Genomic DNA, 14,081 nt, shown 5'->3' with positions numbered 1-14,081 from the left:
ACTCCCAGCCCCCAGCTCTAGCCACTAGGCCACGCTGCTTTCTCTCCCCCTCCCCTTCCAGTCAATCAGGCAATCAATCAATCATATATATTGAGCGTTTATTTGGTGCAGATCCCTTGCAGGACAGCCCCTCCACACACCTCACACACACACTCTCTCTCCCCTCCAAGGCGGGCCAGAGGAGGACGGGAGGACTACAACTCCCGGGATGCCCCGCGCCCGCCGGGGGGGGCTCTCCCCTTCAGAAGGGGGGGAACTACAACTCCCGAGATGCCCCGCGCCCGCCGGGGGAGCTCTCCCCTTCAGAAGGGGGGGAGAAACTACAACTCCCGACGTGCCCCGCGGCCCCGGCATGGCGGCCCAGCCCGAAGACTACAACTCCCGGCGTGCCCCGCGGCGTGGCGGGCCCGGGACCCGCCCCCTGCTAGGCCGTCCCGGGCTAAGCTACGCCCCCTAGCGGCCGGCCCCGCCCCAGGCCGGAGCTCCAGCTCGCCAAGTCCCCGCTTGTCGAGCGCCGCGCAGTGTCTGAGCCGCCGCCGGGACCCCGGGGAGGAGGAGGTGAGGTCATGGCCTTCATTTCAGCCCCTCCAACCCTGCGCCCCTTCTCCTAAACTGCCTTTTCCCGGAGAGGGAGACTTTGATTCCCTTCTTTTTTTTTTTAATTTAAAAAAAAAAGGGATTTATTCATCACTCAGTGGTATTTATTGAGCGCTCACCCCATGCAGAGCACTGCACAGAAAAAATAATACATTGGAGGATGTAGTAAGCGCTTACCCTGTGCTAGGCGCTGTGCTAAGCGCTGGGGTGGATGCAGGCAAATAGGGTGGGATCCCACGGGGGAATCTCTCCCCCTCCTCAAAGCCCTACTGAGAGCTCACCTCCTCCAGGAGGCCTTCCCAGACTGAGCCTTCCCTTACCCTCTGCTCCTCCTCCCCCCTTCTGCTCTCCCCCCTTCCCTTCCTCACAGCACTTTGTATATATTTGTACATATTTATTCCCCTATTTTATTAATTTATTATTTCTGCATTTATCTATGGTTCTGTTTATCTATTTGATGGTAGTGATGCCTGTTTGTTTTGTCTTGCTGTCTGTCCCCCCCTTTTAGAGTGTGAGCCCATTGTTGGGTAGGAATCGTCTCTGTTGCCAAATTGGACTTTGCAAGCGCTTAGTACAGTGCTCTGCACCCAGTAAGCACTCAGTTGAATGAATAATAATAATGTTGGTATTTGTTAAGCGCTTACTATGTGCAGAGCACTGTTCTAAGCGCTGGGGTGGGTACAGGGTAATTGGGTTGTCCCACATGAGGCTCACAGTTAACCCCCATTTTACAGATGAGGTAACTGAGGCACAGAGAAGTGAAGTGACTTGCCCACAGTCACACAGCTGCCAAGTGGCGGAGCCGGGATTCAAACCCATGACCTCTGACTCCCAAGCCCGGGCTCTTTCCACTGAGCCACGCTGCTTCTCTATGAATGACAGTCTTAATACTGGGCGCTTGGGAGAGGACAGCGAGCTCCTTGTGGGCAGGGAATGTGGCTGTTTATTGTTGTATTGGACTCCCCTAAGCGCCTAGTACAGTGCTGTACACGCAATAAGCGCTCAATAAATGTAATTGAATGAATACAGTACTATAGAGTTGGTAGGCATGCGTCCTGCCCACCAGGAGGTGACAGTCTAGAGGGGGAGACAGGCATTAATCTCAATAAATAAATTAGGGATAGTAATTGTGGTATTTCTTAAGCGCTTGCTCTGTGCCAGGCACTGGACTAAACGCTGGGGTGGATCCAAGCAAATCTGGTTGGGACTCTGTCCCATGTGGGACTCACAGTCTCAAACCCCATTTCACAGATGAGGGACCTGAGGCAGAAAGAATAATAATGTGGGTATTTGTTAAGTGCTTACTATGTGCAGAGCACTGTTCTAAGCGCTGGGGTAGATACAGGGGAATCAGGTTGTCCCACGTGAGGCTCACAGTCTTCGTCCCCATTTACAGATGAGGGAACTGAGGCCCAGAGAAGTTAAGTGACTTGCCCACAGTCACACAGCTGACAAGCGGCGGAGTCAATTGAAGTGACTTGCCCGAGGTCACAGAGTAGACAAGTGGCAGAGCCGGGATTAGAACCCATGACCTCCTGACTCTCAGGACATAAGGGGTGGAATAGGGGAGCAAATCCAAGAGCAAGGGCGACGCAGAAGGGAGTGGGAGAAGAGGAAATGAGGGCTCAATCAGGGAAGGCCTCTTGGAGGAGATGGGCCTTAATTAAAGCTGTGCAGGTTGGGAGATCAATAGGGATTTGTTAAACTCTCACCGTGTGCCAGCCACTGTACTAAACGCCGATAATTGGGTTGACTGACTGGCGACGCTGGAGAGGCCCCGCCGTCCCTGTGATTTAGGTAACGCTTCACGGTATTAGAGGCGTCGGTGTAATTAGATGTTCTGGAAAGCATCCTGGCCTAGTAGAAAGGGTAATAATAATAATGTTGGTATTTGTTAAGCGCTTACTATGTGCCGAGCACTGTTCTAAGCGCTGGGGTAGACATAGGGGAATCAGGTTGTCCCACGTGGGGCTCACAGTCTTAATCCCCATTTTACAGATGAGGGAACTGAGGCACGGAGAAGTTAAGTGACTTGCCCACAGTCACACAGCCGACAAGTGGCAGAGCTGGGATTCGAACTCATGAGCCCTGACTCCAAAGCCCGTGCTCTTTCCACTGAGCCACGCTGCGGGTGTCAGACTGCGTGGGAGGCAGAAGGCCTGGGTTCTAATTGTGGCGCTACCACTTGCCTGCTGGGCAGCTTTGGGCAAGTGACTTGACTTCTCTGTGCCTCAGCTTCCTCATCCATAAAATGGGGATGAAATACCTCTTCTTCCTCCCTCTTAGGCATTGAGCCCTGGGTGGGACAGCGAGTCTGTCAGATGTTGCAGCTGCTCCTGCACTAGAGAAGCAGCGTGGCTCAGTGGAAAGAGCACGGGTTTAGGAGACAGGTCGTGGGTTCTAATCCCAGCTCCGCCACCTGTCAGCTGTGTGACTTTGGGCAAGTCACTTAACTTCTCAGTGTCTCAGTTACCTCACCTGTAAAATGGGGATTAAGACTGTGTGAGTCTCATGTGGGACAGCCTGATTACCTTGTATCTACCCCAGCGCTTAGAACAGTGCTCGGCACATAGTAAGCGCTTTAACAAATGCCAACATTATTATTATTATTATTATCATAAAGGCTTAGAATTATTATTATCAGGGTTAATCAATCACTGACATTTTCTGAGCACTTACTGTAAGTTTACTGTGGGCAGGGCTGGTCTCTGTCAATTATTATATTGTACTTTCCCAAGCACAGAACACGGGCCTGGAAATCAGAAAGTAATCTAATCCCGGCTCCGCCACATGTCTGCTGTGTGACCTTGGGTAAGTCACTTCTCTGGGCCTCAGTGATCTCATCTGCAAAGTGGGAATTGATAGTATGAGCCCCATTTGGGAGAGGGCCTGGGTCCAACCCAATTTGCTGTATTCACCCCAGTGCCTAGTACAGTGCTTGGCACATAGTGTTCAACAGATATCACAGTTATTATTATTATGTTCTGCACCCAATAAGTGCTCAATAAATATGATTGAGGAACACTGTAGTAAGTGCTTGGGAGAGTACAATGCAATTAGCAGACACGTTCCCTGGCCATAGAGTCTAGAGGGACAAGATCATTATTGTTATTATTTATGCTAAGCTTTTATTTATATATATTCATGTCTGCCCCCACCCCCCTTGACTGTGATTTCACTGTGGTCAGGGAATGTGTTTGTTCATTGTTGTACTCTCTCAAACGTTTAGTACAGTGCTCTGCACCCAATAAGTGCTCAGTAAATACGATTGAATGAATGAATGAATGATGTGCCCCTTGCAACCACCCCTCTCTTCCTGAATGACCTCAATTCATCAACCAAGATCTTTTTGCTTCCTTTTTTTTTTCCACCTCCAGGAGAATTAGGCTCTGCCCTTAGCCAATGCTTTAAAATTCCGTCATTTTTCTCATGGACCCAGCTACGGAAACATCCAGTAACCCCGTATTCCCTCCGCTCATAGGGAGTGGGAGAGGGCGTTGTTTGCCTTAACAGGAAGTATGGTTGTATTTGCACTAGCTTTAAGTCGTGGTATGCCCGCCTCAAAATGATCTCACCAAACCACTCTCCTAGGTAAAGGGCCAATGTTCGCAATCCACCAGACTGATCAACGTGTAGATTTTAGGCCTTTTGTGGACACAGGACATGGAGTCAACTTCCAGAAATCTTAGATAGCTCTGTGTATCTAATGCAGCTTCCAAATGTCATTTATTATATAGACGTATAAAACACGAGGACAGTTTAACTTGGCAGCAAACAGATGTACTGTCATTTTGCCTCAGCGGTGTCATGGATTTGGGGTGTTTTCCTCTACTTGTCTGCTGTGTGACCTTGGGCAAATCGCTTCACTTCTCTGGGCCTCAGTTCCCTCGTCTGGCAAATGGGGATTAAGACTGTGAACCCCATGTGGGACAGGGACTGTGTCCAACAGCTTGTATCTACCCGCACGGGACAGGGAGTGTGGCCAACCTGATTAACTTGTATCTACCCCAGCGCTTAGTACAGTGCCTGACACATAGTAAGCACCTAACAACTACCATGTAAAAACAAAACAAAACCCACCATCTGCACACCACCTCGGCATAGCAGGTGGGTCCTTAAACTTCTTCCAGGCTGTATTTCCGAGATAGAAGAAAGCTTATTGCATCTTGTGGGCAGCTTCCCCAGCATGATTTACCAAGTTTCTCCATATTTTCTACCACATGAAGGACAATGCAAAGCAACTGGGCAGGATTTAATGGCTAGTATCAATAAATATTCATAGTACATTTTGATAATTATTTCCGAAGACTGCCAAGTGAGCAAGGCCTATTGAGGAAATTCATCTCTCTGAACGTCTTGGGCAGAGAGTCAAAAATAGAGAAATGAAGTAGAATGACTCAGCCGGTTTGGGGATTTTGTAACCCTGCTCAGATTCATTTGCAACTTAGTCTTTATGGGCTTCTTGAAATAGATGGAAATGGAATAATCTTTCTGCCCATAACAAACAAAAGAGTAATTCTTAATAAAAATGACTATTGGAAAGATATTCAGTTTCCTTTTTTTGCCAGATTTATAGAAGGGAAATAACCCTGGTTTTTTCCCAAGTATAATTCATACACAATCAACAGACTGGAATTGTTTGATACGAGTTTTTTGTTTCATTTTAGATTTTTCAGGCATTTTTCCTGAATGCTAATGACTGACTTCATTAGCTTCATTTCATCTGCAGAAGTGAAGAGTGTAACTTCTGTACTAGAAGAGAATTCTTCAGCTTAAAAAAAATACTGTGAAAGAAATTGCTCATTCCTTTGGGAAGTCTTTTTCCAGATTGCAAAATTCCAATGCCTCAGAGGGTATTTGAGAAGGAAGGCAGGATGGGAAAGAAAGAGACCATTAAGCAAACTTCTTCTCTGTCCATTTAATACTGGAAGACATAAGGCTAAGGCACCTCCTCTTTCTTAAAATTTAATTCAGTTTTCTTTTATGGTACTCGTTAAGTATTTACTATGTGCCGGGCCTCATACTAAGCATGGGGGTAGGTACAGGCTAATCAGGTTGGACACACCTCATGTCCCGCATGGTGCTCCCAGTTTTATCCCCTATTTCCAGATGAAGTAACTGAGGCCCTTTTGGTTGACTCAATTTCTTAATCCCTTTCTCTTGTTGCCAAGACTAAAAGGAAATTAATTACTACAGAGGAGGCAGCAAGAAGCAGCATGGTCGAGAGGAAAGAGCATGGGCCTGGGACTTAAAGGACCTGGGTTCTAATCCTGGCTCTGCCACTCGTCTGGGACCTTGGGTAAGTCAGTTCACTTCTCTGGGCCTCAGTTACCTCATCCATCAAACGGGGATGAAGACTCTGAGCCCAATGTGGGATAGGGACTGCGTCCAGCCCAATTACCTTTATCTAGCCAGCGCTTAGTACAGCGCCTGGCACATAGGAAGCAATTTAACAAATACCACAGTTATTAGTCTTACCTCTCCAAGAGCGTCCTTGTGTTCGTGACCTCTTTGGCCTCTTTGACCATGCCAGATCTAAACCTTTCTAAGCCGTAGACCCACCTCCTCTAAGAAGCTTTCCTCAATTAATTTCAGCCATTCCCAGAGTTCGAAGTCATTCACCTGCTCAGTGTACTCTCGTAATTATTTTGGGTTTATTATACTGTTTTTTTATGGTATTTGTTAAGCCCCTACTATGTGTCAGGGACTGTACTAAAGCGCTGGGGTAGATACAAGCTGATCAGGTTGGACACAGTCCTTGTCCCATATGAGGCTCACAGTCTTCATCCCCGTTTTACAGATGAGGTAGTGAGGCCCTGAGAAGTGAAGTGACTTGCCCAGGGTCACGCAACAGTTAAGTGGTGGAGCCAGGACTAGAATCCAGGGCCTCTGACTCCCAGGCCCGGGCTCTTTCCACTAGGCTGGGCTACTCCTCATATATTTGGTTAATGTATTTTCTGGATAATTATGAAAATTCTGAACTTGGACAGTGATCTTCTGTTTCTCAGGACATCACGTACTTAAAATGCAAATTCCTTGGAGCAAAATTCACCGGACCGTTCTAGCAAACTAGAGTGTACCATGAAGGCAGTTGGGGTCCTGTGTTCTTGGAAACTGATTTCACTGCTCCATTTAGCTGCGCACGCAGCCGAACATGAGGATGTAGCCAAGCACGCGATAAAGCTGCATCGTGGGAAAGGGGCCGCCATAACTCAGAGAAAACAGTGGGCCCTCAACAACTGCAGAAAGCTATCTGGGCTTCTCCGCCAGAAGAACGTGGTTCTCAACAAGCTGAAAAACGCCATGAGAGCGGTGGAAAAGGACTTCGGACTGTCGGCCGAAGAGAAGCTCTTCCAGGTGCACACGTTCGAAATCTTCCAGAAGGAGCTGAACGAAAGCGAAAATTCGGTCTTCCAGGCGATCCACGGACTTCAGAGAGCCCTGCAAGGCGATTACAAGGATGTCGTGAACATGAAAGAGAGTAGTAGGCAGCGACTGGAAGCTTTGCGAGAAGCGGCCATCAAGGTTAGTTCTTTCCCATTTTATCGCACGCAACGGGTGAGTATAAACAAGGTAGCGTTCGCTTTGAATTAAGTCACCCCGATTCAGTCGTATTTATTGAGTGCTGATGGTTTGCGGAGCACTGTACTAAGTTCTTGGGAAAGTACAATATAACAATAAACCAACACGTTCCCCACCCACAATGAGTTTATAATCTAAAGGGTTAAAATAAATTACAGATTTGCACATGAGTCTAGAAGGTGAGACAGACATTCATAGAAATAAATAAATGATAGATAATGTACATAAGTGCTATGGGGCTGGGAGGGGGATGAATAAAGGGAGCAAGCAAGTCAGAGCAAGGCGGAGGGAGTGGGAGAAGAGGAAAGGGGGGCTTAGTCAGGGAAGGCCTCTTGGAGGAGATGGGCCTTCAATAAGGCTTTAAAGTGGGGAACAGATTTGACAAATGAAGTAACTGAAGCAAGGTGAAGAGCCTTTTTTCTGTTAATTATATTTTTTAATCGGTTACTATGTGCCAGGCAACGAAGCACTGGGGTAGGTACAAGCTACAGGTTTGACACAGTCCACGTCCTACATGGGTCTTACAGTCTTCATCCCCATTTTACAGATGAGGGAACTGTGGCCCAGAGAAGCTAAGTAACTTGCCCAAGGTCACACAGCAGCCAAGTGGCGGAGGAACCACGTCCTTCTGACTCCCCTACCCATGCTCTATCCACTAGACTGCCTTGATGGAACATAATCCGTGCTGATTCTTACAGGGAAGGTAGCACAGATCCTTGACAAAGAGTTTTACATCTCGAGCTATCGTGAATGAGCGATTTCATCAGGCTGCGTCTTTTGCAAACCTTAGTCGTCATTTCTAAAACTTACACAGGAAGAGACAGAATACGTGCAACTCCTGGCAGCCGAGAAGCATCAAGTCGAAGCCCTGAAAAACATGCAGCATCAAAACAAAAGTCTGTCCATCCTCGATGAAATTCTAGAAGATGTAAGAAAGGCGGCAGATCGGCTCGAGGAAGAAATAGAGGAACATGCTTTTGATGACAACAAATCCGTAAGTAATCAAGAAAATGCAAATTGTATTTATGCCTGTGAACTTCTGATCAATAATAATTGTTAAATCAATATTTGTTAAGTGCTTACTGTGGGCCCAGCACTGTTCTAAGCGCTGGGGTAGATACAAGGTAAGCAGGTGGTTCCACGTGGGGCTCATGGTCTTCATCCCCATTTTACGGAATAGGGAACTGAGGAACGGAGAAGTGAAGTGGCTTGCCCAAGGTCACACAGTAGACAAGTTGTGGAGGAGGGATTAGAACCCACATCCTCTGACTCCCAAGCCCATGCTCTGGCCACTGAGAAACAAAGGTTGTGGTGATTGAACCATTTTCTATGCTTGTGCTTCACTTTCTAACAACTTGATAGTGAAGATAGTAACTTCACTATCTAACAAATCTGAACTGCATTTTGCGTACCCTGTCCCATCCTAAAGGAGAAATCCTATTTGTCTTGAATGATAATCACGTGGCTTTTTGGGAGATGTTTTTTTCTGCTCTTCCTTTGTCCTCTTCTACCAAATAGAAAGTTTTAGATTTTATGTATTGGACCTCTTGCCTCTTTCCTTTAAGAAACTTGGAATGGGGTTGATATTTTCCTATATTTTTCTGCCAGTGAATATTAAGAAAATTTGAGGTCAATTTGGGAAGTAGCATGGAGTGGTGGATAAAGCACGGGCCCAGGAGCCAGAGGACCTAGGTTCTAGTCCCTGCTCTGTGACCTTGGTGAAGTCACTTAACTTTTCTGGGCCTATGTTTTCTTAGAAAAAATGGGAATTCAACACCTGTTCTCCATCCTACTTAATGATAATAATCACTGTGGTATTTGTTGAGCGCTTACTATGTTCCAGCCACTGTACTAAGCACTGGAGTAGATACAAGCTAGTCAGGTTGAACACAGGCTGGTCCCACATGGGGCTCACAGTCTTAATCCCCATTTTACAGATGAGGTAATATGAGGTCTAGAAAAGTGAAGTGACTTGCGCAAACTCACACAGCAGACACATGGCAGGGCTGGAATTAGAACCCAGGTCCTCCCGTCTCTCAGACCTGTGCTCTGTCCACTTGGCCATTCTATTTCTGCACCTTCCTGCGTCTCTCATATAGAAATAATCATTGCCAGAGATGATGAGGCTTCTCTTCTTTCACAACTGCTTCACAAAAGACAACTGCTTTTTTTTTTCTTTTTTCTTTCTTGTTTTTCTTTTTTTGATATTTTTAAAGCACTTACTTTCTGTCTCCTAAAAACCAGTAAGTACCCTTAAAAATGTCACCCTAATCCAAGGCTGCCTGGGGTTATGTATGTCACTGTAGGTGAGAGGTGTCAACTTTGAGGCCGTGTTGAGGGTAGAAGAAGAGGAGGCTGATTCCAAACGAAATATATCCAAACGAGAAATAGAGGACGACTTGGGGCTTAGCATGCTTATTGACTCGCAGAACAATCAATACATACTGACCAAGCCCAGAGACGCAACAATCCCTCGTGCCGATCACCATTTTATCAAGGTAAGTCTCACCCATTAGGTGACTCTAGACTGTGAGCTCATTGTAGGCAGGGAATATGTCCGTTCTGTTGTACTCTTGCACTCTGCCAAGTGCTCAGTACAGTGGTCTGCGGACTGTAAGCGTTCAAGACATAAGATTGACTGTCTGACTCGTGAATGATATGGCTGTACCTTTCATTCATTCAGTCATATTTACTGAGTGCCTACTGTGTTCAGAGCACTGTGCTAAGCACTTGGAAAGTACAATTTGGCAACAAATAGTGACATTTCCTACCCAGTGGGCTCACCGTCTAGAAGTAGGGAGACCGACAAGAAAACAAGATAAGTGGGACAGGCTTCTTTGAAAGTATTTAAACAGTTACCTCTTGGGTTCTCTCCCCAAAGTTCCCCGAATTCCATCTCTCTCTGATGCTGAGAGTAGGAATTCAGAGCAATTCACTCCCTCTTCTACTGCTGGTTTGTATTTTTTTGAATAGTATTTGTTAAGTGCTACAGTGTGCCAGGCACTGTATTAAGCACTGGGGTAGAGACAAGCTATTCGGGTTGGACATCGTCCCTGTCCAACATACGATTCACAGTTTTAATCCCCATTTTAGAGATGAGGTAACTGAGGCATAGAGAAGTCAAGTGACTTGCCCAAGGGCACACAGTAGACAAGAGACAGAGTCCCAGGCCCCCGGACTCCCAGGCCCTTGCTCTTTCCACTAGGCCACGTGGCTTTCTTCCTGATGCGAAGAAAGGGTCAGAAGGTGAGACAAAAAACTTCCCCTTTTCAGCATCATTAATTTTTTCCCCATAGACTTTATATGAAGGAGGGAATCAGTCTCCTTGCTAATTTTTTTCTGTTCCTCGAGACTAGCAGCAGGAAGAGAGAGCTCTGATCCCTCATTTCACTTGATTAATGTCTGTCTCCCCTGCCGCCCCAAACTGTAAGCTCACTGTGGGCAGGGAATGTGTCTGTTGATTGTTATTTTGTACTCTCCCAAGGGCTCAATACAGTACTCCGCACACAGTAAGAACTCAATAAATAAGATTAACTGACTGATTTACTATTCAAATTGTTTAGCCTTCTTTTTCGTTCCCTAAAAGTTCCCTTAAGTACTAAAGGTAATCTTTTTTAATTTTTTTTTTTTTTAATATTAGGACATTGTAACCATAGGTATGTTGTCACTACCTTGTGGTTGGCTCTGCACACTGATAGGGTTGCCAACAATGTTCGGGTACATTATTTGTGGAGTGCTTTTGGGACCTTCGGGATTAAACAGCATTAAGGTAAGAGTGAGGTTTTTGATGATGTTAGTTGTTGTTTTGAAGGCACTACCACAAGCAGTTATGTAGAGTAAACTCTTTGCACCCATACTTACGATGAAGCCCGTTTTCCTCTAATCAGCCTTAACAGAGCAGCCCTTTATAAAAGTTTGGATATCAAATTCACACGCACACCCTCCTAAATGCTAAGAATTTGTTAACCATCATGACGTATGCCTGGAGGAGCTGATCAAAAGGAAAATCCTTAGAGTTGCAGGTTGTGATTCTCTGTTTAAATGAGGCTTGTCATTCGTTCTCGTAGAAGAGATTTATCCAGTCAGGATGAAGTCTAGCGTAATTTAGAAGCCTTTAGATTTAAGAGCAGGTGATTTCGTTGCTTCCCGCATTTTTATCCGACTAGAAGGGTGTTTATGGAACACAACCCCATGTCTGTGAAGTCCTAGTTCCTTCACCCTCTGTGGCCTGGGCTTCCACCCTTGGTGCTGCCCGGATCATTTTTCTACAGAAACGTTCAGGCCGCGTCTCGCCACTCCTCGAGAAACTCCAGGGGTTGCCCATCCACCTCCACATCCAACAGAAACTCCTCACCGTCGGCTTTAAAGCCCTCAATCACCTCACACCCTCCTATCTCATCTCGCTGCTCTCCTGCTCCAACCCAGTCCGCACACTTCACTCCTCTAATGCCAACCATCTCACTGTACCTCTATCTCAACACCGATCTCTCGCCCACATCCTGCCTCTGGCCTGTAACGCCCTTCTCTATATCCGACAGATAGTGACTCCCCGCCCTTCAAAGCCATATTGAAGGCACATCTTCTCCCAAAGGCCTTCCCTGATTAAGGCCTTCCCTGATTAAGCCCTCATTTCCTATTCTCCCACTCCCTTCTGTGTCACCCTTACACTTGGATTTGCTCCCTTAATTCACCCTTTCCTCAGCCCACACTGTATATATCCGTTCTTTATTTATTTAGATTAACTGTCTCCCCCTCTGAACTGTAAGCTCGTTGTGGGCAGGGAACATGTCTATCAACTCTGTTCTATTGTACTTTCCCAAGCTCTCAGTACAGAGTTCTGAACACAGTAAGCATGCAATAAATGATTGATTGGCCGGATTAGAGGTTTCATAAAGAGGAGTCCCTGCTAGAGTTTATCTCAGGCTCATTCCAGACCTGTGATTGGGAATTTCCTGCCCCTTCAGTGATCTCATTCCTTATAATCTGATGCCACTAAATAATAATAAAAATGATAATAATTCTGGTGCTACGTGCCAAGCACCGTACTAAGTGCTGGGGTGGATACAAGCAAATCGGGTTGGACACAGTCCCTGTCCCATGTGGGATCACAGTCTCAATCCCCATCTTCCAGAGGAGGTAACTATGGCCCAGAGACGTGAAGTGACTTGCCCAGGCTCACACAGGAGACTCATGATGGAGCCAGGATTAGAACCTCTGACCTTCTGACTCCCAGGCCTGTGCTCGATCCACTACCCAGACCTTCCCTCTGGGAACCTGCATTTTAGATGACTAGTAAAGGGACAGGTTACTTCCAGGGGCGAGCAGAGTTTACTGATCGCCTCCACTATAGGACTGGGAAAAACCTCTTAAATAAAACCTCGAACTCCACTCTCAATTTGGACAGAGAAGCAGCTGGCTTAAGTGGCTAGAGCCTGGGCCTGGGAGTCCAGAGGTCCTGGGTTCTAATCCCAGCTCCGCCACATGTCTGCTGTGTGACTAAATATCTATCCAGAAGAAACACGGCTGCTTACAGTCAGTTTCATCCTTTATATTGTGATGATAAAAAGCGATGTCAAATATAGCCCCAAAGTAAGAAAAATTGCTGTTATGCTGACATGTATTTTTATTGAAATTGCCACGTTGGAATAAATCAATTAATGACATTAATCAAGCACTTACTATGACCACTGTACTAAGCGCTTGGAAGTATACAATACAACAGAATTAGTAGACGTATTCCCTACTCACAGTGGGGTTTCAGTCTAGAGATCAGTTTACTGTCTAGAGGATCAATTCATTACTGAAATGGGAAGTTACAGATTTTAGGTTTCCTAAAAAATGATTATTCCCCTGCACCGTTTTTACTGTATCATGTGGGAATAAATTCAAATTTTGTCATTTAATCTGAACTTGTATCATTTTTTGACATCTTATTTTGCAGTCCATGGTACAGGTGGAGACGTTAGGAGAATTTGGTGTGTTCTTCACTCTTTTTCTAGTTGGCTTGGAGTTCTCCCCGGAAAAGCTGAGAAAGGTGACTGCAGATCATATTTTATTATCAACTGACTCATCAGTCTGGGCCTTGAAAATTTACCCTGTGATTATAGACAAGCAAAAACTTCAATAAAGAAAGGCAAGGAAGGGGGAAAATCGTGAGGAATAGAAACAAAAGGAATCATCCCACTTTACTGATAACCAAAATCAGAGAATAGACTTCAGGTCAATTAATGATATTTATCCAAAGCCTGCTGTGTGCAGAGCACTCTACTGAGCATTTGAGAGAATATAAGAGAATGAGAAGACACCAGCCCTGGCCTTAAGGCATTTACAACCTAGCTGGGGAGATAGGCATGAGATAATTTACAGAAAAAAGAGGTAGGGAAGAAGAAAATATAGGTGAATAAGGTTTAAATTGCAGGGTGGGTGGGTAGGTCGGCAGGTACTGAAGTGATATGTATAGATATGTATTAGGTGTAGAAGTAATGGTTTGGTGGATATAATCCACGAAGAGGAAACACTGATGGGGAAAACCCTGGAGGAGATGTAACTTAAGAAGGGGGTGAGAAGCAGTGTGACCTAGTGGAAAGAGCCCGGGTCTGGGAATCAGAAGGACCTGGGTTCTAATCCCGGCTCCGCTGCTTGTCTGCCTTGTGGCCTTGGGCAGATCATTTAAGTGACCAAGGTCACACAGCAGACGAGTGGCGGAGCCGGAATTCAGACCCCCACACCGGGGCTCTGTCCACTGGGCCTCGCTGGGTCCTTCCTGAACAGTGATGCTGGAGAGTTGGAGGGAGTTAAGTCACGTCCCTGCCTTGAAGGCCATATCTTTCCCAGTGCCACTTCTGTCCCCTTTCTGGTAAACTCAGATCACCCTCAATTCCTTCCCTCAAAGTGCACCCTTT

The 14,081-nt window shown here is 46.1% G+C and overlaps 1 protein-coding gene across 6 annotated transcripts in view; it reads left to right on the top strand.

Annotated features, from left to right (window-relative positions):
• The window catches only part of TMCO3 (transmembrane and coiled-coil domains 3), a 78,342-nt gene that overhangs the window by 49,684 nt on the left and 14,577 nt on the right, over positions 1-14,081 (top strand). For 4 of the 6 annotated variants that reach the window (XM_039914965.1, XM_029048487.2, XM_007668681.4 and 1 more), the window contains exons 2-6: positions 6,606-7,122; positions 7,994-8,173; positions 9,486-9,677; positions 10,820-10,948; positions 13,121-13,213. In XM_039914965.1, coding sequence (XP_039770899.1) covers positions 6,679-7,122; positions 7,994-8,173; positions 9,486-9,677; positions 10,820-10,948; positions 13,121-13,213 — 1,038 coding nt within the window. In that variant the 5' untranslated portion in view covers positions 6,606-6,678. Of the gene's footprint in view, positions 1-469; positions 559-6,605; positions 7,123-7,993; positions 8,174-9,485; positions 9,678-10,819; positions 10,949-13,120; positions 13,214-14,081 lie in introns of those variants that run through there. The other 2 variants (XM_001515063.5, XM_029048486.2) reach the window with 2 other exon arrangements.

Source organism: Ornithorhynchus anatinus, chromosome 20 (genome assembly GCF_004115215.2).
Source record: "Ornithorhynchus anatinus isolate Pmale09 chromosome 20, mOrnAna1.pri.v4, whole genome shotgun sequence".
NCBI classification, from domain to species: Eukaryota; Metazoa; Chordata; class Mammalia; order Monotremata; family Ornithorhynchidae; genus Ornithorhynchus; species Ornithorhynchus anatinus.
The sequence above is the reverse complement of the archived record's forward strand: the minus strand, read 5'-3'. Positions and strand labels throughout refer to the sequence as shown.